At 34.4% G+C, this 26,128-nt stretch overlaps 2 protein-coding genes across 2 annotated transcripts; one reads left to right on the top strand and one right to left on the bottom strand.

Annotated features, from left to right (window-relative positions):
* The first annotated feature begins 1,854 nt into the window (after nt 1-1,854).
* LOC106118013 (synaptic vesicle glycoprotein 2B) lies at nt 1,855-16,692 on the top strand. Its single transcript, XM_013312571.1, has 11 exons — nt 1,855-2,018; nt 4,297-4,377; nt 11,740-11,901; nt 13,203-13,370; nt 13,554-13,670; nt 13,944-14,176; nt 14,438-14,610; nt 14,792-15,032; nt 15,232-15,512; nt 15,643-15,770; nt 15,863-16,692. The coding sequence occupies exons 1-11, from the start codon at nt 1,985-1,987 to the stop codon at nt 15,988-15,990; spliced, it is 1,746 nt and encodes a 581-aa protein (XP_013168025.1). The 5' UTR covers nt 1,855-1,984; the 3' UTR covers nt 15,991-16,692.
* Nucleotides 16,693-16,850: 158 nt separating this feature from the next.
* LOC106117173 (synaptic vesicle glycoprotein 2B) lies at nt 16,851-25,422 on the bottom strand. Its single transcript, XM_013311314.1, has 10 exons — nt 25,331-25,422; nt 23,094-23,252; nt 22,624-22,786; nt 20,864-20,985; nt 20,362-20,606; nt 19,850-19,995; nt 18,621-18,780; nt 17,888-18,171; nt 17,273-17,400; nt 16,851-16,999 (listed from the first exon to the last, which is right to left on the bottom strand). Exons 1-10 carry the CDS (start codon nt 25,392-25,394, stop codon nt 16,926-16,928), a joined length of 1,545 nt encoding a protein of 514 aa, XP_013166768.1. The 5' UTR covers nt 25,395-25,422; the 3' UTR covers nt 16,851-16,925.
* Between the last annotated feature and the right edge of the window lie 706 nt (nt 25,423-26,128).

Raw genomic sequence — 26,128 nt, 5'->3', positions numbered from 1 at the left:
CTTAACAGATCTCGATGAAATTTGTCATGTAGGACGTAGTCTGGAAGAATACATAGGGTGTAGTTATAAAACGGACATTCGGAAATAATGAAGACAGAACCAAACTTATGAAACTTCAGGTGTGTCAAATAAGATTTAGTACCGAGTGATAACGTTCTACGGTTTGCGTTCAAGTTTGTGTTGTTCTGTCCACTGTTAAATGTGTTGAATGTATTTGATCGTTAAGCTTGAAATGACCTTCTTTTCTTGAGATTTTATTTCCCATTTAAGTTAGAAAATAATTTTATAAGTGCTATAAAAGCAAATTACTCGTATATTATTATGTCACATAATTTTAAATACAATTAAGATTCTAGACTTTGATACGGAGTCTATTCTAGGAATAGCTCTAAACGTATCCAGTTGTGTGGTATGCAACAAAAGAACACAGACATTAAGGTGGTGTCACACCAACGACAACTGTCGCGATATTTCATCAGCGTGTGTCTGAAGTCTTATATTTAGTTGCTGGCGCCACCTATCGGCTAGACTGTTATAAAGTTATGTGTTTGAAATGTAAATGCAGGGGAAATAAGTTAACGTAATAATACTTCTATTTATGTAATTATGTTTGCTTGAAAATTAATGATTTTTAAATTTTTAATGCATTTGTAGCGATTATAACTTTGAAATAAACATGAAATTGGTAAGTTAGAATAAAATAAACAGGAATTAGGATTCAAAATACAGTTACGTCTTATGTTTATGTGTAAAACACTCCTTAATACTAAGGTTTATTCAAATATTTTGATTTTTGCATTACTTCTTACTGACTTCGGAACTACTTAATCGATTTGGAAAATTCTTATATTGATGTGCAGCTTTACTAACCCCGGAAGGCATAGACTGTATTTAATTCGAGATATTTTCATTCCACGCGGATGAAGTCGCGAGAAACTGCTAGTCAGTAATAAACTTTTAAACACTTTCCCTATAAACGATGTTATAATTAATTATACGCGTAAATGTTGCTAATTAGAAGTCAAGGTATGTTTAATTACAAGTTTAACGATGTCTTTGTAAATAAATAACCTAAACGTTCGAAGCTAGAAATAGCTATCTTAAAATAGCGCCTGCAATAAATTTAATAGAAATGTCTTTAATAGCAAACATTGCCGATGCAAAATACAAACTTATTCCCGCCAAATAAGGATCAAATTTCATTAAATTGGTAGATAAGTTAAGTTTTGCATTTTGTAGTTACGCCTGATGTATTCTTAGGAGCAGATTTTCATTCTAAATCCAGAGGGAACTAGTTTTTGCTGAGGTTGTTGATGTCTGTGAGGCGCCATCGCAGGTCACCTGCGTTCACTTAACTCAACTTAATCATCAAGTTATAACTTACATAAGACGAGTAACTTAGCCAGTAAATAACTTGACAACAGACGTTGGTGTATGTGCAGGCGCATGATTATGACAATATTATGGATAGAAGAAAAATTGAATTCTCGTAATACACATTCGTTTAGTGATATCTCTATAAAAGTCAAAAATGTATGGAATTAAATTTTAAAATTGTATGACTCATTGCCAATATGCACTAGTTTCTATAGAATGCCAAAGAATTTCAATAAAATATGACCTGGCTTACTTTCTGAAACAAAAGCTTTTATTTATTGATTTATAAAATATAATAGGCACAGTATTTTTTACATTGTTTCAAAGATTTTTTTTTATAATTAGTTAAGAAAATAAAACAAAATATGGCCGGCCACCTGAAATTCAGTTTTCAGATTTTTCAGTATTTTTTCAGAACTTTCAGTATGTATATTGTTTTGACAGTCGGAGTGGTGAGTGACCATCGTTCAGTTCAGTTGATGTGGGCAATGCCACGGTCAGTGCATGTCGCGCGGTTGCATGTGGAGGTTGTGTTGTTCCCTCACGTCCCGGCTTCGAATACGAATGCCTGTGAAATAAATATAAATATTTAATTGTGTATATCAAGATGGTTTGTAAAGTTGCACCAAGCGATGGCACTCGTAAGTGTTTTTTTTTATTTTTAATATAAAAAGAGAAATAATATTTTTCAAGAAAATTAAAATACGCTATTATTTTTTTTTATACTGATTTTCAAATTATTGCGCTGTTCATAACATAACTAAATTTTGAAATTGATTTTTCTCAAAAAAAATCTTAAATGAGAAGTATTTATTAATTCTTAAAATTTTCATTTATAAATATAAAAGAAATTTGTGCAATTTTTTTTTATATTTATCAATGTCTTTAAAGTGAAAAAAAAGTTTGTGAGCCCGGTGTGGAAAACATTTCCAATTGCGGCCAACTGAATAATTCTTAGACACATTTCTGATACGGGATACAGTGATCCTACCCTATAACTTTACTAAACCACTAAATTAAAAGCAAATATGATTGCCTGGGACGAGCGAAACCTGCCAGCTAAATTGTTTATTTCCAAAGAACAATGCCAGTGTTTTCTTTTTTCATTATTTTTACGTATTGATATGGTACATCGATAGTTTTCAGAACAGGTGACACTCATTTTAACAGATTAAGATTGACATTATTATTTTATAGCCAGTATTCCGTAAAGTTTGTCTACGGATTTTCCTATTTCGTCGGCGATTCTTACTTTTTAGCAACATTTCTGTTCCTCGTGTTCCTTGTTCCAAGTCTGAACTAGACTAGACTACACTAGAATGTAGATCAGAATATTAACTGTTATAGATTACAATAGCTGTCGCCTGCGACAATTAACCTAATACGTAGTCTATGGGTTTTTCCAGACTATGTTCTGCATCTATGCCAAATTTCGTCAAGATTCGTTCAGCCGTCTCGGAGATCTAACAAACATCCATTTAAACATTCGCATTTATAATATTAGTAAGATTGATTGCAATAGGCCTCATTGCATCTATATTGTTTCTAGGGACTAAGCTACTGGGGGAAAATAATAGTGTTATCCAAGCTATAGCTAACCAATCCACCCCAATTAACTAATTACTTATTGAAAATAAAGCACCCTGTTTGTTACATCAGTGCTGTTGTGCAGTGGTATGTTGTCGTTGGCGATTGCGGCACAAAGAGTTGTTATCGAGCCGCTTATAAAACGCGATAAAACCTCGAAACTCGCATAAACGTGCTCATTTTCAAATGCACAACTAAATTTCACGGCAAATAAATCATCAACGGTTTTCAAATTGTAATGTAAACGAAATTTTTAATCTTCTCATTTACCCGATTAGAGGGAAATTCTTTTATTTTGATTTTATGGTTGTATTTTGTATGAGCGATGCCAATTTTAAATTGACACTTGTGTAGCTAAAAAATGGATTATTTATACTGAAATATTATAAAGAAGAAAAATTTAAAACTACTTCAATTATTTCATTTTTTTACCATAAGAAAGCTACAAAATCACTGAGTAACATAAGCTATATTTATTCCTAGATTTTGAATCCTGCACGCATGTCTATCCCGAGGAAACCTCGTATATCATGTTACAAGCTCTAGAAGTCGGCTAGTCTATAGATGGCGACAAACATCGTCGTTAACAAAAAAATTCTCCGTTAAGATAAAAAATCAAAAATTACCTATTTTATAGCTTTCATCAAACCTACTAAATAAACATAAAAGTAAATAGAAAATAAGGTTAAAAAAATCAATAAATTGAAAATATGCAAGGAACTTTTCAACTAGAGACGAATCTACGTCAAATTATTATACATTCGTCATAAAAACCTTTACTATTATTTACGAGCTAAACAATTTAAAAAGAATGCTTGTAAAGTTATATTTAACGTAATACATAAAATTAACAAATGAAAATTATCAACATGCGTCAGAAATAGAAATGTGAAACATTGAAGGCAGACTCAATGAGCCAGGCAATAACAATAATAACGAATTCAAATGTTATTTGAAGGTAATTCTACGTTTATATTAATAATAAAGCAACCTTTATACAGTCGCCTTTTTTATAACGGGCGGGACTATGCCGTTCTTTTGTTTTAACCATAGATTTTTACCTCTAGATAGAGTATACGAAGTACGTGTGAGAAGGCTTACAGATGCCTATTCTACTTATTAACTTGCGCATCGACTATTCTTGTTTATGTCTGTCTATCTGTGCATTTGTTCCGGGTAATATCGGAAACGCCTGAACTAATTTTGACGGGAGTTTATTGGAAAGTGCTACCGTATGCGGGAGTTACATGGCTTTTTTTTTAATACCCGCTGACGAAGTTGCGGGCAACAGGTAGTTAAAAAAATTGTATTTAAATAAATTTATTGTTTCAGCGACACACAGGACCGTGGGCAGTGACAGCCAGGATCAAGCGCAAGGCGTGGCCGACTATGAGACTGCTCTGGATTTAGCAGGTCAGTTAACTATACAGAAGCAATTCCGCGTTTCGTCTGATGAGTGTGCGTCCCGGAGGCCTAATTTAGTCCTCTTTCCCTCCACACCCTTTTTCTTATAAGGAAAGGATGGGAAGTGGAAGTGGAATTTCCGGATGAAAGGATGCATGGGAAGGGAAAATATTTTTTCTTTCTGTGTTCTCTCCTCCGACGATTAAAGGTAGGCAACGCATATGCAATTGCATATGTCTATGGGCAACGGCCACTTCGCTATTTCAGCGATTTCAGGTTGCCGCTCGCTCGTTTGCCACCATATGATATAAAAAAATGTCCCCAATAAGATTTTGCATGAACTCCGGGGATTCATAATAACGTCATTGCTTGGTAACCGAAAAATAGAGGCAGCAAAATAGGTTATAAGCATTTGAATTACAATCTTCTTATAAATTTTTTGACACATCGAGGTCATTGTGCATTGTTATTAAAAACATCTATACATGCGATCATAAATGATTTTAGCATTATTAATTAATAGATATGATTTGTCCACGTGTTGTTATGAATTATGACATGATTCTAGCTTAGACATCAATTCTAGCTTACCTTATAACTAAAACAATTACGTCGCGATGGGAACGTGTCGCAAGTATAAACAGATTTATTGTTCGTCGTGTAATGGCTTAGAAAGTACCTTTTAACATGTACATTTTGATCAAGAGATAAGTGTACAGGATACAATATTAAATTAAGGTAAATCTGTGTAGGAAAGTGAATAAATTTTTTCAACACAACAAACGTTGAAAAACTTGTACAAAAACATATTGCCCTCAAGAAAACCTATGGCTAATCTATTTAAGATTGACTATAAACAAATCCTTTTATGTTATTATTCAACTAGCTGTCGCCCGCGACTCCATCCGCGCGGAATTGTAGCCTACGAGTTCTTTCAGACTATGTTCTACGTCTATGCCAAATTTAGCCGGATCCCTGATACCTTCCAACAAACATGCATCTTTCTCCTTTATAATATTGGTAAAATAGTCGTAAGTAATTTGGCATTTTCATTGATCATCAAAGCAGTAAGTAGAGGTATAGATCAATTGCGGTAGTCAATTGAAAGATGCCGCCCGGAAACGCTAGCTAGCCGACGATTCTACCAATTAACCTAGAAACACTAACCTACGTAGTCTTAGGTGAAAAAAAACTTCACTTCGTTCACTTTTTCTCTTTAAAAAATGTATTATCAATTGAATGTTATATCTTTAAAAATAAAATTATTATAATAAATGGCATGTTTGAAAATAATCTACATTTAAACCTCTAGAGGTTACAGGGTCAGGTTAGAGGGTACATTTCACTTCAGTGACTAGTCACTGAAGTGAAATGTAACGGAACTAAAGTGAATCCTATTTTATTGTCATCCTAAGAAGGATTTAGTTTGTTTCAGCAAACCATTTAGCATCAATTACATCACTAATAGTAGGTTTCTGAGATCGAAAACTCTGTGTTAAACATATCGTTATCCCTAACATTATCTTTGAAAAAAAAGAGAAATTACAAAATAGAGATTTAGGTCTTTGGAACCCACGGTAATCCAAATGTGATTTGGAAGAATACTGTGCGTTTAATTTCCTCGTTGTCTACATGCCTTTCGATGTTTGGTTTTAATTTTTTTTTAATTTTTACATTTCTGGAATGAATATAAAAACGATAAGAATAGGGTATATGTGCGTTGCTTAAAATAAATGTCTTAAGCAGGGGGTGGAAACTTAGAAGAACGACGGTTTGTATGGAAAGTGGCGCCACCTTTTATATAATCGTAAACATCATTTCATCTCATGGCTGAGAAGAAGCATCATTTCTGTCATCGAGACATTCATGTGTCATCAAACCGCTACGTTTTTTCGTATTTCTATTTCTGTTCTTGTATTCTTAGTTAAATGTTGTTTCATTCATTTTGTTTTTAATTAAAATGTGTTTTCGTGAAAAACGACGCTGTATGCAACTGTGTTTTAGATGGACTGATTATGGTAAGTTACAATTCAATAAAAATTTTCATGTTATTCCCATACGTCAGTCTCATTTAAACATTTAAATATTTTCGTATTTTGGTGTAGTTTTTAGCACCACAGTGATTTATACTTTCCGGTTATCATATTGAATGGTGCCCTACTTCTAATACATTTTACATATCAGTTCCTATACTTGACAGGAAATCACATTCTGTTTGTTTGTTGTAGGTGCACATATACACGGTTTCCCCCTTCCTGAGAGAAGGTCAGTGAAGTTCAGAAAATGTGTGCCAATCACTGGAATTATAGAGCCATAAACTGATGTGTCTGAAATTAGTAGGTGGGTCCATGTGTGTATATGTAAAAAATATATTTTTTTATTTGTAATTTTTTATTGTAAAGAAAAATCTGCTTGCCTATGTTGTAAGAGAATATGTTCAGAGTGTTTAAACTCGCAAATAACTACAAATTGCCAGTTGCCAGCTTGCATGTGACTGAAAATATTTTGGGGGTTGGTTTTAATTACAGGGTATGCATTTTTTTGTGACCGCGCTATACTATTTATTACCGTAAATGTAATTTTCAAATATATATATTAAATATTAAAATATTGAGCTGATATCTTGAAAGTCATTGATGTATATGTACTTGCATAGATTTAAAATTAAGTTATGTAGAAATATAATAAATAATGTACAAAAATACAAAAATATTTTGTTTTTATTTCCCCAATAATAATAGGATCATTTTAATAGAGGTATTTCATAGAAGGCTACTTGATATCGGCTCACTATAATAATAACTGATAAGTGGGTGTATTATTTTTGAACATTGATTTAATGTCAATTTTAATTTCATAAATTAGATTCCCACTTATCAGTTATTATTATAGTGAACTAAATAAGCGTGCCTACGTATATAGATACCAAAAAAAAAAAATTAGTTCAGCGATTATACGCATGGAGCGCCACAATCGCCGTGGATCCACGACTTCGTGCGAGTTGCCCCTCTTTCTATAGTATACTTATTATACTCTTTGGTCTTAAGACAGAACACAGACAGACTGTTGTGACAGAAAGTTTGAAAAACAATGAGATTTTATAGGTTGCCAATCATCAAGATTTTAACTACGTAGGTTATAGTGTTTTTTTTGCGATAGCAAATTTAAACACCAAGGAAAGTTTTTATATTTTATTTATACTGTGTAAAATTTTCCTTTCTTTTTAATGCAATGCAAGCACCAAGGTAAGGGTTATCGTGGAATAATAACCCTTACGGTTGTTTGTCTACTTCATGTTGTTTGTTGACATTGGTATTGACTTATGGCGGTACTGTTCGATGTACGTAAGGTACATTATCCCTTGGCAATGTATCAAAAGAACGGGATGTGAGCAATTCAGTGATAAGCCGGGAACTGCTGCGGGATAGTTAAGTTCAATGATCATTTTTACGTAACTCTTAGTATTTCGTGAGATAGAAGACCTAATTTGTAATTTTAAACCTAGATGTTGTTAAAAGCATGAATTTGGATTTGTATGTATTTCAGTTATAGAGGGTGTTAAAAATCCCTTTTGGGCCGATCGAATACATACAATCATCCTACCCGATGGGAAATAAATGTCATAAGGGGGATTGACTAATGCAGTTAGGCGATTGACTAATACGGTCGGCCGATTGACCTGTACGACAGGCCGATTGACATATACGGAAGGCCGATAGACCGGTACGGTAGGCCAATCGGCTGTAGGAAACCATCCGTCACGGTTGTTTGGAGCCTAACCCACTGAGGTTCGGATTATTAAAAAATAAGCAGTTTTATTTGTCATTTTTTTAAATTAAAGCCATCATAATTTCAAAAACGTTCGTCATTTCTCAAAACAGTTCATATAAGTGCCTTTGGTTCGGAATATTGAGGTCACCGTACGCGACTACTACGCGACTAGGCACTTCCCATCAATTCCCCGGTCACGCCAGTCTCTTAGTTCCTTACCTAGTACATCTAACGACCAAATGATGCATAGTTAGGCCAATTCTAGACTTTTGTACTTTGTTACTATCTTTTTTGTTTATATAACAAGCAACAAGCAAGGAAGTTTATGTTTGCATCTAAGGTAATTAAGCATAGTTTTTGACTTAAATTTTATGATGACGCATAAGCCCTCGTCCATATGGACTCTTTCTAAAGCAAGTATTCAAAACGAATTTCTGCTACTGGCATTAATCTTACTAATATTATAACTGCGGATGTTTATTAAATGGCATTTCACCGGCTGCATGGATCTCGTTCAAATTTCACACAGATTTAGAACATAGTATGAAAGAACACAGAGGCTATTGTTTTGTTTTTAATTCAGCGCGGACTTAGTCTCTGGCGACCGCTAGAAAACTATTTGTGCTATATTAACTTATTTTGAAACGATACTATTTTGATTAATATTTAGGTAAAAGAAAATATTTTGAATGCTTTATCAATATTATTTCCTCTAATTCATTAATGAATACTTTCGATACGCTTTCACATTTCGCTAATTAACAATAATTGTATTGTTTTTAAATGGGCTACTAAATTCTAATTATCTCACACCTGTGTTAACTCTAACATTTCCATAATAACCGAATTCATAAAGGAGATTATTAATTTATTTATTTTTTATGTTGTTATTTTGGCCAGAACTCAGAATTCAGTTTTTTGACATATTATAGAATATTTTCTGACCTCTGATAGTGTCTATCTCTTTCGCTTTTTCGCAAATATATATCATCCCTATCTTATATTATCTGTCATTGTTCTCTTAAATAATTTCATAGACCGACAAGGATATATGACCCGGTTGTCACAAGTCAAACTAAATTATGATAACTCACTAGCGCCCTCCTGCCAATATCAAAAATTGTATCAAGTTTCTTTTTTTTAATGTCCATGTAGGTTTACATATTTTCTGACAGCACTAATCGTTCGCATCGCCTTGCTCACCGGTTTAGGTATCCTCGTTTATTTGTAACTGATCTTGCCAATACTTCTATTAGACTTTTCTAAATTATAATTTGGTTTTAGCCGCGCACAGATTTGCCGATATCTTCCTTTCCAAAATCTCCATTTAAAACCTTTGTGTTATCATGGATGACGATACGTTTTATACAGATATTTTGGACTCGGAAACCCACGGTAACACGTACCGTCGGCTTACGTGTGACGTCACAATAACAGCTGACGTTTCTGCACACGAGTCATAAGTATTTATACAGTATATTATAGTAAGAGTATATTAAATACAGTAGGAGTGATAGATATTTTATTACGACTAATGACCTTCCTTGCTCATAGAATTTATTAAATGAAGTGACAGTAGCCTATTGGTTGAGGATACAGATTACCAACTTTGTAGTCGTGGGTTGAATTCCATCATTCGATTTGTACGATATGTCTTTTGGCTCATTTGGATTGTATTACTTACGAAGTTTAATAAGGCCTTATATCTTAATTTTTTTTTTCGTTCAATACGGTATGATACATAGCAAAGTGTTATGCAAAGGGTGTCATTACGCGATAGTTTGTTACAAAACTATAATATGTTTTTGTAGTTATTGTAATTTACATTTATGTAACATGCTGTATAACGGTTACTATGAAATAAAAATATTGGTTAATGTCTTCACGTACTGATGCAGTGAAAACTGCTGAAATAACTTTTTTTTTTTACTTAAATGACACGCTTTAAAACTTTGATTTAATTAGAAATAAATTAATTTTAAAATCATCTTTAAATGTAATAAAATCCTATCAGGAATCACCGAGTTCCAAAAATAATACTAAAGAAATAAAATTAAATCTATTTTTTCTGCACTTTTTTATAATTTTATTATATTTTTATATAGTTTATATTTCTGTTAGTTTATATATTGGAAATAAAATTGGCAATAGCGTGTCGCATCCGGACGGATGACGGATGTCGGATGGCGGCAGCCACAGTTCGTAAGTAGGGGCTCTTGACTGTCTGTATCGTTTGGGGGACATCACATGATATTATCATTTCGATTTGCTTTGTCCGCTACCGTATTGTTATGGATCTGAGATTTATTTAAAAACTTGCTGTGCCCGCGACTCCGTACTCGCGGAATTAAGAAAATTTAATAAGTAGCCTATATGTTCTTCAAGACTATGTTCTACATCTATGCCAAATTTCAGCAAGATCCGTTGAGCCGTCCTGGAGATTCATCCATCTAAACATTCACATTTTTGATATTAGTAAGAAATAGTAAGGTTTTATTGGAAATTAAACTCATGATTAAATTCCGTGTTTATTACCAGTGTTGATGTTTATTAATATATAGAACATTCATACGTCCTACGATGAATAAACTGTCAAGAACCAAAATCGTACGACGGCGTGTGTCAGCCATTGAGATGTGTTCGTACGTCGCGCACAATGCCACGGCTAAGTAAACATCTCTGCTCCGCTATTGTTCAATAGTCGACGATTCATTGTGGTTCAAATGATTCAGATGTGCGAGTATGCTAGCTTCCTTGTCAGTGCTAGATTCGATTCAAACTTCCACTGCTTTTACTATTCGCTGAGACACATTGGATTCAAGAGATAGTTTATCATTTGTTAAAAAAAATATCTCTGCTTTTCAAAGGAATTAATTTGCTGTAATGTTGCATACGCAAATGTATATTCCTCTGTATTCTTTTTCATGTTGTATAGTATCTTTTAAAACATTATAAAGGGCCATCCATTCATATTTCTCCCCATTGTTATATTTTCCTTTCTTTTCATAATATTCTTCTCTTATTATTTCTGTAGAAATCTATTATTAATTAATAAAAGATTATTTGTTGTCACAGAAACTGAATATCCGTACTCATACGTACGTAAACATAACTGATGATAAATAAACATTCCAAATACCCAATGTTAGTATATATTCCATTGATTGATGGCTAATAATAACATATTGTAGACTATATAAACCCAGTGGATAACCATAACAATTCAGAAAAGCATTAGAAAGTTATGGGTATTTATTATGTTTGTAAAGTTTAATCATCGACGCGAATCGTCTATTCGGTCAGTACAAGCATACCGACTACATATCAACTCTTTAGATTTGCTTTGCCATCTTGAAAGTCGCAGCGACTTTGGCAAAAAGTTCTTACCAAAGAGGTTGCGATTAAAGAAAAAATTGTCGGTGATCGTGGCTATGTAGGAACCTCTATGATATTGCATTGCGTACATTACTTAGCAACTAAAATCGCCGGATTTCGAAGATTTTCGATGCCTTATGTACGACGCTCCTTACTGTATATAATATTCGTTCCTTACTCAATCTATTTTCTAGTTTCCTGTATGTGTTTGTGGTTAAATTGCAGGGTATGGTCGCTTCAGCAGGAGCGTGCTGGGTGCATGCGCATGCGCATTCTTCACGACGGGCGTGCAGAACTGCGTAATGTCTTACGTGCTGCCGGCAGCCAAGTGCGAGTTGAACCTCACTACATACCAGGCAGGACTTGTCAACATGGCGTTTATGTGCGGTAAGAAAACAATATCACAAATCAGAGAGTCGCAGAGATAGGGACGGTCATAGCATACCTCTCTACCAAAAGTATAAAAAAATATTACGGATTACATAACACTATTGGTGGGGAATTTTGAGGGTTGATGTCAAATCATGATAAACTTGAACGACTTTCGGCAGCTGAGTAGATGCGAAGCTATTCAAATTAGTCGTGGATGATTGCCTTTATACTTCTGAATTAGAATAACGATTAACGGTCTTACTTCAAAAAGAAACATCTTAGTAACGGATAGAAGAGTTGTTCCGTGTTATATGGATCATTTGTATCATACAATAATTCTTATTAAACATTTATAATGTATATCATTGTTACTCAGTTAAATGCGATCGTTATAAAACAGGCGACAAGAGCTGTCTTATTGTTTTAATATGAATGTTACTTATTGTAACCCTTTTCAATGGAAGTAAAGTAGGAATTTTCCCAGTGGCCTACCTTATAATAGGGCTACTTATGCGTGCATGTGCGTATTTATTATGTTACATAATTTGAACTCTTTCATTGTTCTTGTATCTTCTTTGGTCACTGGTAAAGACTATAGTCTTGTCAGAGAGTGCACGAGTTTCTAGGTTAATAATACATATGTCTTTTAGTCCTATGTCTACAAAAAATCTAGAAATGCCTAGCAAGCTATGTCATCCCGCTATGCAGTCTAGTTTGTTGCCCCTAGCCATAATTAGAAGGGCGAGTTTCTACCTCGGACTAAAGCAGGATGATGTCGCGACCATTGTAGACGAATCTAGAAAATGTATGATTATTATTTAGTTAATTTCTGAGGACTGGACTTTTAGAATAACTAACAGAACTACGATTGATATAATTGCAACGTCATGAAAATTAGTGTTGCTAGGGGATACTTTAGAACTAGGTATATTGATCAGATTCTTTTAAAAAATCGTGACGTCATCCTGTTGTTCTAACAGCGAATTAGTTTGCAAATTGATCCCCTTTTATGGAATTTTTAGCGTCCAATTTAAATGAAACTACCGAATTACATCATGAAGTTTCCTTTTAGGTCTAAAAAACTGATTTACATTGTTTGATTAATTCTTTAAGATCTGATTGTGCGTTTATTGTTTAAAATAGTGTAAAATGTTTTTGCCCAAACATTAATATTGATGATTTCATATTTACCGATCATATTGATAACACAAAAGTTTGTCATTGTTATCTTCAATGTAGGAAGTTTTCTTATTTTTGAAATCAATATTTTTTTATCTTTTGTGCCAGGTACATTTCTGTTTTAATTCTCATTCCAGGTGGCGTTGCCAGCGCTTTCTTCTGGGGCATAGTTGCGGATGTCTTTGGCAGACGGACGATCCTTAGCGCTACTCTCCTCATCGACTCTGTAATACTGCTGGCTCAGAGCACCGTATCAGACTACCGTATACTGCTCGCAGCGAGGACTGTTAATGGTTTCTTAATTGGTTAGTGTTTTATTGCTATTACACATTGTTAGAGTGTAGTTCTATGATCCATCCAATGCTTCCTCAGAATGAATTATTAGTTTAGTACCCAAACTTTTTTCAAACCTCGTTGTCCTAAATATTACTGTAAACATTTAGTAACTAGTGTTAATGTTATTAAATAATTTCTTTAACTACTTTCAGGTGGGCCGTCAACAATCGTGTTTACGTACTTATCAGACCTGGTGGGCATGAAGCGTCGCCAGCTGTACTTGAACATAACAGGAATGAGCTTTGTGGCCGCCTGGCTTATACTACCCGGTAAATATCAATTTATTGTAGACTCAAAGACCGAACGAATTGATGAGGACACTTCCCATTCGTATTTTTACCTGGTACATTCTGTCCAGACCTAGTCCGTTCTTTTGGAGATCCCTGGACTCATTTCATGGTTATCGAGGGGTTTTTAGTTTCACATAACCCTGTGTTCCCCACATAAAGCTGGCTATCGTTAGAAAAATTTATCTCCTGATACAAAAAAGGTATACAATCAATCTGTGATTTTTTTATAGTTAAAAATTTGGTCATTTACAGCTGTAGCGTGGTTGGTGATACCATTCAAATTGGAGAGCCACTCCCAGTTGCCTATACATTCCTGGCGGCTGTACTTGGCGCTGGGCAGCATCCCGGGCTTCCTGGCCGGCATGTGGGTGCTGCTGCTACCGGAGAGTCCTCGACTGCTCTGTGATACCAACAGGAGTGAGATGGCGCTGAAGCTATTGACTAAAATACATAGATGCAATATGGGATTCGCAGGAGAATTTAAGGTGAGGTAATTTATAAGTTTTCTATCTACCAATTAATTATACCAGTTACTTAATTATTTACAAAAGAGTACTCCAAAAATTTGATTCCCCGGAACCTAAAGGCAAAAAGTATTAAAAGTGTTAAATCCAACTGTGGAAAAGTCCTATTTTTGAGGTAGATGTAGCAAGAAGAAAAAGTATTTTCATGCAATTAGTAGCAACAAAATTACCAAAATATATCTTAGTATATTAATCCATATTTAAACTTTAATGGACTCGTAGGTAAAGAAGTTAATACCCGATAATATATTCGTGGCAAAGTCTGTTAATGGAGAAGAGAACAGAACGAAGATTTTATTCATCGGTGTGTTGAAGGATTTGAAGATGTTTGTGTCTAAAACGTACGCTTTGAAATCAACACTGATTCTTTTTGTCTTCTTCGCGAATATGGCTGCGTAAGTATTTCTCTTTATTCGTTCGAATTAGTATACTACTATAACGAGAAAAATTATGGATATTATTTGAAGGTTTAATAGAAAATTAAATAATTATAATCCTCTAAATTTTTCCCAAACCACATTGAGTTCATATTCGTTAATTTTGGTTTATTGTAATAATTGACGATTTTTTTTCTAGCGGTTTCGGCTTAAACCTCTGGATCCCAGAACTCCTGCTCCGCATGCAAGGCAAGGAATGCGCATATGCGCGTAGCATACCTGAAACCGCAAAGCTATTCAATGCCAGCAACGTCGCGTGGAAAGAATTATCTAAAGTTCATGACGACAGTTTAGAAATAGACAAGTTTAATGGAACACTTTTTAACGCGCATGAGGCAGTAGGAAGTAGTGTTAGGTGTGATGGGAACATTGATAGCGCTGTAAGTACACTTCAAAGCCGAAAATACTTTAAAATTTAAGGACAAATGTAATAGAATGAGAAAAAAATCCCGAGTTTTCAAATTAAACCACCACACTGTAGAAAAGACTTAAGCGACATTGACGCTTACAAATAACCGCTTATCAGCATATGACATCATAACTGTCAATTTGTGTTTAAAGTTGCTATTTTATTCTCAGGTGTTCACGTCTGGATTGATAGTGGGTGTGTGTTGCGTGCTCGGCAATGCAGCATGCGCGGTACTGAGTGGACGAGGGGGAGCGCGCGGAGTACAGCGGGCAGCCGCGGCTTGCGCGCTGGCTTGCGCCCTAGCTTGCGCGTGTCTTGCGGCTTGCGCTTGCTCTTGTGCGACCTCTAGTAAGGTGGCGGTTGCAGCGGCTGCAGCGCTGAATGCTGCCTCGCTGAACGGCAATGTACTACTGATCAGACTACTCCTGCACGCGCTGCCAGCTAAATTGAGGTGAGGCAGGCATAATAGCTAGATTTATAGACTAGAATCAGTGATTTAATGGTTACTCAAGATGGCCTTTAGCATAGATTTCCATATTATATCTGCAAAAGATTTAATCAATGTGATTATTTTTATCCAGTGGACTGGGTGTGTGCTGGGGCGCGTGGTGGGGCCGTGCTGGTGGCGTGGTATCCAACTTGGCGGTAGGAGTCCTGTTGGACTACTCCTGTCCCGCGCCCTTCGTCTCCGTAGCCGGTTTATTAACAAGTTAGTAAAATATTAATAGTTTGAATTATTTTAGAGATTGCTTTTCAATGTATCTGTTAAACGTAATTAACTAAATAATATGTTTTTAACAGTTTCAATTGGTGCGATTATGATGATAAAACTGGATGAACAAAATAATAATGAAACGGTAGAAGAGAAGACTGAACCAGAGAATGAGAAGTACACCGGACTAGACAGATACATCTCCACTCATATGTAGTAGGAGATAGGGACTACAAGTGAAGATTTGTAGTGATGTGACAAAGTTGACAATGATATTATTTAAAACATTAAATAACCTAAAATATCAGTTGTAACGTAAGAAAGTGTTGTCTTAACTGTAAAAAAAACTACTTTAATAAACAAATAAACTTTTGTTGTCTCGGTGTTTTTAAAGAAAATGAAAGTGACGACACAATGCTAAGATTGACTTTGTAAAGGGCTTGTGTCGTTTCAACTTAGGCGTTGCAGTGTGGTATAATTAATCAAGATAGACTAAAGATTTTAGTGATGCATATTGATTTGACCATTTATTTGAAGACATACAAAAGAAATACATGATGGTTTCAGATTATTTTAAATGAAAACTTAAAATTTTCTAGAATAATTATTATTTATATACTAAAGTTCTTATATTTTTAGGCCAATTTTAAGTTCGCGCTGGGCGAAAAAGCCTTCTGTGATCTCTTAAAGAACTCTTAGACATATCCTTAGTTTGTACTGTTATTAGTGTTAATTAAAACGTAAGTATATTTTAATTAACTTCTAAATAAAACGTTACAATTGCTAAATATTCGAATGTATTTAAAATGTTTATTAAAACTAGAAAAATTTCGATGTCTGATAGCGAATAGTATGTTTTATACAAAGAATATTTAAGAAACTTTATTTATATATAATATTTGTACACAGAATTGAACATTTATACATCGCTTTACTTATATTTTGTATAAAATTACATAAACAATGTCTTATAATACCTACGATTTCGATTTAAATTTATACTACGATAGTTTGTTGATCAAGAGAATTTTATATATTTTTATTATTGATTAAAATTAGTGTCATAAAGATGTATAAATAAAGGCCATATATTTGTATAATAGTCTTATTTATTAATATTAATAAATCACAGATAAATTTTTAAAGTTAAATCTACAGCTTGGTCGGTTTCTCAGCGGTTTCCAAAGGCTTATCGGGTGGTAGGAACCACGCCGCTATAACACTGCCTGGAAGACAAAAGTTTGAAAGGATTTATTATAAAATAAGGGTTTCGTTTTTTTCCTTTCAAGGTACGGAACCCTAAAAATATTGTGTATTAGAAATGACAAATGTAATTTAATAAAAAAATCACTTGAAATTTAAACTTTAAAGTAAAAACTCTTACTTTAATAAATATTATATCACTAAGACTAGATTTTCAAGTAAGTATTTATTAGTCGACTCGTGGGGCAAGTCAGCAGCATTTAGTTTGTTTAAAACAAAGAGATGTCTATACTAACATAGAACAAGCACCGACCACACGTTGAAGGTGACACGGCAGTGGTGGAAGATGACGTTACCCACCAGGTTGATACCCACAAAGGAACTGCTCCGACCCACCATGATACTAAGACTGGATACCATGCCTCTGAAATATTTAAGATAAAATATCACGTATTATTTTATTATACTTAACATTTTTATATTATAAATAAATCAATACTATTATATTTTGTACTAAAAATGTGTGGTTTTATGTTTTATGAGTAGCTTAAAATCTCACCACAGAGTGGTATTCAAAATGTTGGTTAAAACATCACGGAATTGGACGACCTTGTAAGAGGGAACACATATTATGTTTCAAATAATGTTACAGCAATGGGAACATACGAATTTGTTTAATACAAACTAATAATCTAATACTACTGTTAGAAAGAAAATCCGACACGGTGCCAGTGTACTAGCGCAACACTAGTCTTACTAAAATGTCGACGTTTATGTCCCCTCACTATGACACTTGACTTGGTAACGAAATAACGCCATTTGCGTCAAAGGATTCTAACTAATAATGTCTATAACAACTTATTGGTATTTGAATCTCATGCTTGTCACATTTACTTCAAGAAATTAATTACCTGTAAGTGGTAGGATATTGGTCAACGAAGTAAGATGCCAAGATGCCCATACCGAGGCAGGTAGATGTGAACACCATGAACAGAACCACACTGGATATGGGTTCGGGCACCACACTCACGCTGAACCCACTCAGACTTGACAGACAAAGGATGCCTATCATCAGTTTCCGTCTGTGGTTTGGTAGATATGATATCACGAAGTTGAGAAATGCGAATACAGTTTGGGATATCATTAGAGTAATGATCACGTTCTCTTCAATTGTCCCAACACATGTGTCTGGCGACTGGAAAATATTAATAAATAATGTACATCCTACTAATATTATAAATGCGAATGTTTAGATGAATTGATGTTCGTTAGAAGATGTCTCCGGAACGGTTCGACAGATCTTAATTAAATTTGACACAGGTGTAGAACATAGTCTGAAAGAACACAGGCTACACATTTAGATTTTTCAATTAGGCCGACGGAGTCGCGGGCGACAGCTAGAAAATAATAAATTAAATCAAAGATTATACGTTGTAGATGAGATTAAAAATCCAATAAGGAGACTAGGACGGATCCTGATGGTACGTTTGGCAATACACAATGCTATGCCCACTCTAAATCACTTAGTAAACGACTAGTCTACTCTATCCACACGCGACCGTTTTTTCTATGGAAAAGCACAAACACGCTTAAGGAAAATTTGTATCGTTGTTAAAATGGTCCTTTAATAGTTTATGAACTTACAATTTTACTAAAATCAGTGTTAGTTCCATTAGCAGTGCTATTAAGCAGAGGCTTGTCGGCAGATATGAGGTCGCATACGTTGCCCGATGCAGTATTACTTTGCAGAGATATCCTGATGAGGTTCAGTATGTGAGGCAGCCACACGAGGAAGCTGTTGTTTCTGAAAATAAATATACCTTCATATGTACCAGTCAAGGATATATATTTCCTACCCATTTCGGTAAACATCATTTGATACTCGGAATGCAAATAGTTCGACTTTTACTGTTGCAATTGCGCGCGATTGCGTCAACACGGAATAAAAAAGAACTTATTTACTCCTGCATACATCATCGGCTACCTTCAACTTCAAGTTCTATCAACTTCGGTCCAGCCGTTTCGGAGATTAGCCTGAACGCGGTCAAAAAGACAAACAGACGGACAATTTCTTTTGTTATCATGTATGCTATATGTTTTTTTTACCAGACACAGACGTTTTAATTTTTAAGGGAAAAATCAAGTTTTTCGATCGTAAAAAATCATGATACACGCAATTTATAGTTGCGATGTGGATAATAAAGATTAATATACAAAAACAAGATGCAGATGCGCTGGAAATTACGTAATTTCATATAATTTTATACTTATTAAGTCAATTATTAATAAAAGTGCATGTATTTACATCAATTAAAACATTTAATGCTGTTAACATATGTGCGTACCAACTTGAAATAACATAATTACAAACAGTAGTTATAGGAAATAAAAAAGGGTCTTGCCAGACAGACGGACCGACAACAAAGTGATCCTTAAAGGGTTCTGGTTTTTTTTGCTATGACGTATAACCCAAAAAAATACGGGAAACTAATCGTGAAACTATCGCGAAATATACAATTTAAAATTGTAAATACGACTCACGAACTAAACTACTTCTACCTATTTAAATACTCAAAACGTACCAAGTAAACCTTACTAGCATTCATTTTAAAGTGTAGGTTATAAAGATATGATAATGCTATGAGGAGTGATGTAAAATCTTACTAATATTATAAATACAAGTTTGGATGGATGAATGGATGGATGGATATTTGTTTGAAGGTATCTCCAGAACGACTGAACGGATCACGATGATGAGCATAGATGTAGAACATACTCTGGAAACATAGGCTACTGAGTTTTTTTTTAATTCTGCATGGACGGAGTCGCAGGCCACAGCTAGTACGTAATGAATAGAAAGAGACTCAACTTACGTAATAAATACAACAGCAACAATGAAATACAATTGCAACGTCCTCCACAAGTACGGAGGTCGGAACAGAGGCGCGCTCTGTTCATACATCGCTCGGAACAACGATTGCTCCTTCTTTGCACTCTCTATCATTGTGAAAGATGTGATCTGAAATTATAGATAAATAGTCATCGCAAAATTAACAAAATGTAGTCATCAATCCATTCCGTCCAAATTCGGACTGTAGCTTGTTTATGTAAAACTTAACTCCTGGGGAAAAAAATTAGCAAGAGTAAATACTTAGTGCCGTATCTAGTGTCCTTAAGAGAGATCCTTTGTGTAGATTTTTCTTGTTAAATCTACACTACAGGACCCCCTAACGACCGACTCTGAGAATGATAGCATTTCGTCACATTTCTTTGTTAATATAAAAAAAACCGATCGGAGTTGTAAATATTACTACAAATAAAATGATTACATTTAAAGTAGGTAATATAATACTTAACATAAATAAAATAATAAAAATTAACTCACCCCAAACTCTTCTTTACTACACGAGTGATTAACGGCATAGATGGATCTCATAACCTCCAAAGCCTCCTCTCTCCTGCCGCAATTGGCGAGGAACTTGGGGGACTCATGGAAGAAGTACATGGCCAGCGCCCCTAGGCCTGAAGGTAGCGCTAGGATAATATTCAGCAGCCGCCAGGGTCGGAAGACGATGCCCAGCCAATATATGGGCGCTTGGAAGTCAAGCTTCAATATTGGATATGTTAAAACTGCAAAAAAAAAATCTAAATTAATTTATGAAATTAGTGGCTTAGTGGTTAAGCACCAAATTTGTAATAGATAACAAAATTGTTTTAGTCTTTCGAATGTCATACTGTACAAACGTTCTCCAATCGAAGAACGAACCAACCCGCACTGAGCCAGCGTATTTAAGGCCTTTTTATTCCTAAGTTAGGGCATGCTCCAGCTCCTTGTTGAGTACGTGTATGTGACAATAAGTTTTGTTCAAACATGTTGTTAAACTCACGGGCTGCAAACGCGGGTGAAAAGAGAATGAAACACGTCATCATGACCATGTATTTGTTGCGAACTCTTCTCACGCACGACTCGCCCACCAATGTGTAGGATACTGAGTTTGCTGCACACGAACTGAAATTAAACATATAAACACATATCATAAAAGCACAATAAATATCATAATAGAAAACAAGATCAAGTAACAAATCACGTGTGGAAATATCGAAATTCTAAATCTAAGTGAGCACCACTGTTTTTACAGATTCATTTTCGAAAAATTAATCTTTAGGTATGATTTCCTAGAATCCAAAGTATGTAACGGAACTTTTTTAAAACGAAAATTTAGTAAAACTAACTACTAATCTGTCTCTTTTTTGCTTAACTTTGAATAATTAATGTTGTTGACAACTACAGTATTGTATAACAAGTCTTGTTAACAAGACACTTTTATGATTTTGCTAATAGTTAACTATGTTAAAGTTAGTCATGAATAACTTTATGGAAACAAGTTTTCTCGTGTTTACTCATTTTCTATGGTTTTGCATAATATGGGGACAAATATTGTCGCAGTTTCAACACGTGGATTATTAAAGGTGTTAATATTTGATTTCTTTCTGGAACAAAACATCTTTTAAGTCTAATAAAGTAACGAGATACTCTATAACGTAAATATTAAGTATAACATAAATTATAACTAGAACGATATCATTATATTATGCATAATAACGGAAATTTTGAAGTAAACTGTATGAAATTATTAAGAAATTCTCCAAGAGCTTCGATGGCGCGGTTTTAAGCTTTCTTGACTTCTACAAGTCCTGGTTCGATCATTATGTACCAACGTGCTTTTAAATGTTCCTATGTCGAAGGAAAATATCGTGATATCAATAACTGTTCAGAATTGTTTGTAAAGTCAAATAATCTGCCAGCCAGCCAGTGTGATTGTATACCTAGTCTTCCAAGGATAGGCTGTAGCACCCACAGTGAGGACTTTTATGGGCTGATGATGGTAAATTCTAAGGTAACAGTAAGACTAACAAACAGAGCAAAAATTACATTGTGTAACGGAATCCCGGAAGACAATTAAAAAGTATTGAATTAATTAAAGAAAGGAAAAATACTAGACTGTCCTCGTCTTCATACATTGTCGTAACGAGTTTAATGAAAATAAACTGTCCCTAAGGACTGCTACACACGATCGATTATATGTTGCAGTGTTTCAGGATGTAATTGCTTGCAGCAAAGGTATCATTAAAATTATTTTTTTGATTTTTCAAAATGTTTGCCAGTACGTATTGTAAAAAACTCAAGATTGATGAGGATTTTTTGTTACAAAAAAAAATGACGTATAATGAACTCATCGTTGGTAATGCAATAATCCATTTTTTTCCTCTCACAATCACAGCTAATGATAACATTATTCTGCACAATATTTTATAGCGCGCACTGAATCCAAGTGTCACTTAAAAAGTGTAAAATCAGATCTGAATTTCAGCCATCGTGTGTAGCAGCCCTTACATTCCTTGTGTCAATAAGCCCAGCCGTAGTGTCGTAAGGACAATGGTTTTGTTTTTGTTTTCGACATTATCAACATTAGAGACCTTGAGTTAATTGTTCTAGATTATTGAATTCTTTTTTAAAGGAAGTCTTACATTGTTTTCTTCTTTCTGAGTATAACTGTCAAATTCCACAGCGAAATATTTACCTACTAAAACATAAAATTCCGTGTTTTTGTAAGACCCTAATAGTACTTTAATTTATTAAACTCACAAGCAAACAGACAAGAACTTGAGGACACCCAGTGAGATCCAGTCTGTGGAGAGGCTGCAGATGCTGGACAGGAGAAAGCCGAAGGTCAGAGAGAGGAGTAGCGTAACGCGCCGCCCTCGTGTGTCCGACACGTAGCCCCAGATGTAAGATACCAGGAGGATACCTGGAAGTAACATAATCAGTACAACGAGAGAAAGACAATATAGTACCCGGAAGCTAGTTGGCACGTCGAGTAAAACAGTGCTAGTGTTTTCGACGTGCCATGTCAAATGCCGAGTACTGTTATGTATTTTTATGAAAGTTAAAGCAAGAAAGTTCATCTAATATTGATTGCACAGGGTGCTTAACACTTTAAAGTGTGAAATGCTAGCTGATATAATTTAGAAAAAGAAAACTAGCAAACGATCGGACACAGATTAAAAACAGCACGTATGAGCAGAACTTACTATCATTCCTCATCAAGTACATACCAATAAAAGGCGTGGAGGTGAGGATTCCTTTCTGAGCGACTGTGAGATGCAAGTCACACGCGGCTGCAACAACCAGGCTGAAGCCGAACAGGTCCGCGCCGATAGCCAATAGCGACAGCGCGCACGTCGCAGCAAGCAAAATATTGTAGATACCATTGCCTGCCAACAGAAATCACAATTAACCAGGTACAGGTGAAAAATAAATAATAACAATCTAATATTCTATTCGAGTGATAGTTCTTATTTTCTAGAAAAATTGTAAGTCGCATTCTTTGATATTATCAATAATAATAAACAAGGAAGAAGGAACCAGGTGAACCAACCAACCGTCTAGCCCTCAAATATTCATTTACATTGTGCTAATTTAATTATCGTATTTACAAAAATGGTCCGCACTTTGTTCACAAGGGCTTGTCAACGGTTTAAGAATATTAATGGAAAAGCTAAAGATTTTATTAAATACTAGCCGACACACGCGACGCCGTCCGCACGGAAAAAAATAGTAGCATATATGTTCTACATGTAGGCCAAATTTCATCGATAAACTCAATAAAATAAGGGTTGGAATGTAACGTGCAACAGCCTAAGAAAAAAAAGTTGTTTACCAAAATTAAAAAGCATCAATATCCTAAAGGTTAAGGATACGGATTTCCGACCACGTGGTCGGGAGTTCGAATCCCGCTATTCGACTATTGTCGTAAACCATATCCTAGCACAAGCCTGGAGCTTAGTTGGAATTGTTAAAGAAATATTAGTAAATTTACAAAAAAATCTTCTAATATTTTAGAAAAAAAAATGATTTAAATGTTTAAAACAATTTACTTGATGCATACATAGAAAATAATTGTCGAAATTGTTTAAATCGCAGTAAAATATTACGACTCGTACTATACAGTCGTCTATATCGCTATAGAATGCTCGTTAAAGAATTCAATTCACTGTGAAAGTCAAGTGAAACATATCGTTGTCTCTGTTTTTTTCAAAGAGAATGAACGGGACGACAAGATTTTCTACAAGAGTTTCGGCTGTAGAACATACTGTAAAATGAACGTTTCATAATCAAACCACAAGTACTAATACTCAAAGACAATTCTTCAATAGTAATAGATAGATAGATTGTCTATTGTAATACAATGGATTGACTGCTAAAATATAAACGCCAAAGAAAATATATCCTGACTACCTGTGACCCGCGACACCGTCCGCGAGGAATTAAGAAAAACTTAATTAGTAGCCTACGTGTTCTTCCAGGCTATGTTCTACATCTATGCTAAAATCCATCTACACTTTTACATTTTATTATATTAGTAAGATTTTCAACAAAGCTTTGTGAAACTGGTTGATAATTAACAAGTTTTATAAGTCGGAAAACTGTGAACTTAACGATAACATGATACGATGTGTCACATCTTTTACTAAAAATAAAGAACTATGTTTCTGTCTACCTGTTTTGTTAGTGGAAACTCAACGTCATTGTGTTTGAACAGGTATGAAGTGGAGTGAAAACAAACAAATTAATTTAATTTTAAAATCGAACAAAGGTTTTAATCAATGAAAGAAAGTGTTACAGTTTAATTTATAATTATTTTTACTTCCCAATTAACGCTTCATTGTTCGCACAATAACTAAAATAATTGAAATACTACTAGAGATCCATTATTTAAGTGATCAATGTCGTTATACAATAAACATATATTTCAAATAGCTAACAATTTATTATTTATGTATATTCATTCATCTATATATATAAAAATCAATTGCACTTCGTTAGTCTAGCTAAAACTCGAGAACGGCTGAACGGATTTATCTTATCTTGGTCTTGAAATATTCGTGAAGCTATAGGAAAGACGGAGTCGCAGACGACAGCTAGTATGTAAAAAATAAACGGATGAATCTCTCATCTTCTTTCATTTTATTTGTAAACAAATACCATGTTGGCAATTTGTATCGTTTTTTTGGAATCTACGAAAAATAAATTTTGAAAAACTGTCCAATGAATCAACATACTAGATTGTTTAGGATGGATATAGGAAGAACGAAAGCACAACTCTATAGCTATTGGCAACAATGTATTTGATACCTCGTCATCATATTCCCATTGTGAACAAGGGAAATGCAGGAAAATCCGTTCAGTATCCAAATTCAAAACAATAACATTCAATAAAGACATTTCAACTGACACAAAGACCTGATTATTCTAGAATATGAAACTATCACTTTTAACGTAAGATGAGTACCGGTCTTTTCCAAGGTCTCGTCGAACGGCAGCTGGTCTTCAGTCTCTTTGGTCTCGCACACCATGGTGTCAAGCGCGCCCGCACGCGCGATGTACGCAGTAACACTGAATAAAGCTGAATGCTGCAATTTCAAAGTCACGTTCGAGTCAGCGCACACTGAACTAAATAAACGCGACGTGAAAACGCTTACGTACTTAGTAACTAGCTATTGCCCGTGACTTTTTCCGCGCGAATTAAAAATCTAGTAATAAATATAGCGTATCGTATATAGTAAATCGGTCCAGTAGTTTTTGAGTTTGTTCCTTACATACAAAAATACAAATCTTAAATTAACCTTATCTATCTAATATAATATTAGTATAGATAAGGTTAATTTGTTATAAAAATGAAAATATTTTATACCTCAAAGCTTTGGGTAGTTTTGTAGTTCAATAAAGTTTATATCTATCTAATAAAACGATTGCTAAAGAAGATTTTCTTTTTTTATTATATCAAAATATTCACCAAATCTGCATATAAGAAGTTTCTGTCTCTAGTAAATACTTTATTATAAAATTATATATTTCTCGATTTATCATTTCTTAATACTGTTAGCGTTAGCGTTTCCCTTGTCCAGTGCGTGTGTCATATTTACAATCGGAAAAGCGTGTACTCGCGACATTCATTCCATCAACGTCCATATAACGTACATCATAATCTTCAGCATAGTTCGACATACATTGCTCAGTTTTAAAACACATTAGATATGTCTATTTAATGAAAAGATTCATTGTATTTGCTTCAAGCGATATTAACAAG

This window comes from Papilio xuthus, unplaced genomic scaffold (genome assembly GCF_000836235.2).
Source record: "Papilio xuthus unplaced genomic scaffold, Pxut_1.1 DF829567.1, whole genome shotgun sequence".
NCBI lineage: Eukaryota > Metazoa > Arthropoda > Insecta > Lepidoptera > Papilionidae > Papilio > Papilio xuthus.
Note: the sequence above shows the minus strand (reverse complement) of the source record. Positions and strands in the feature narration are given on the sequence as shown.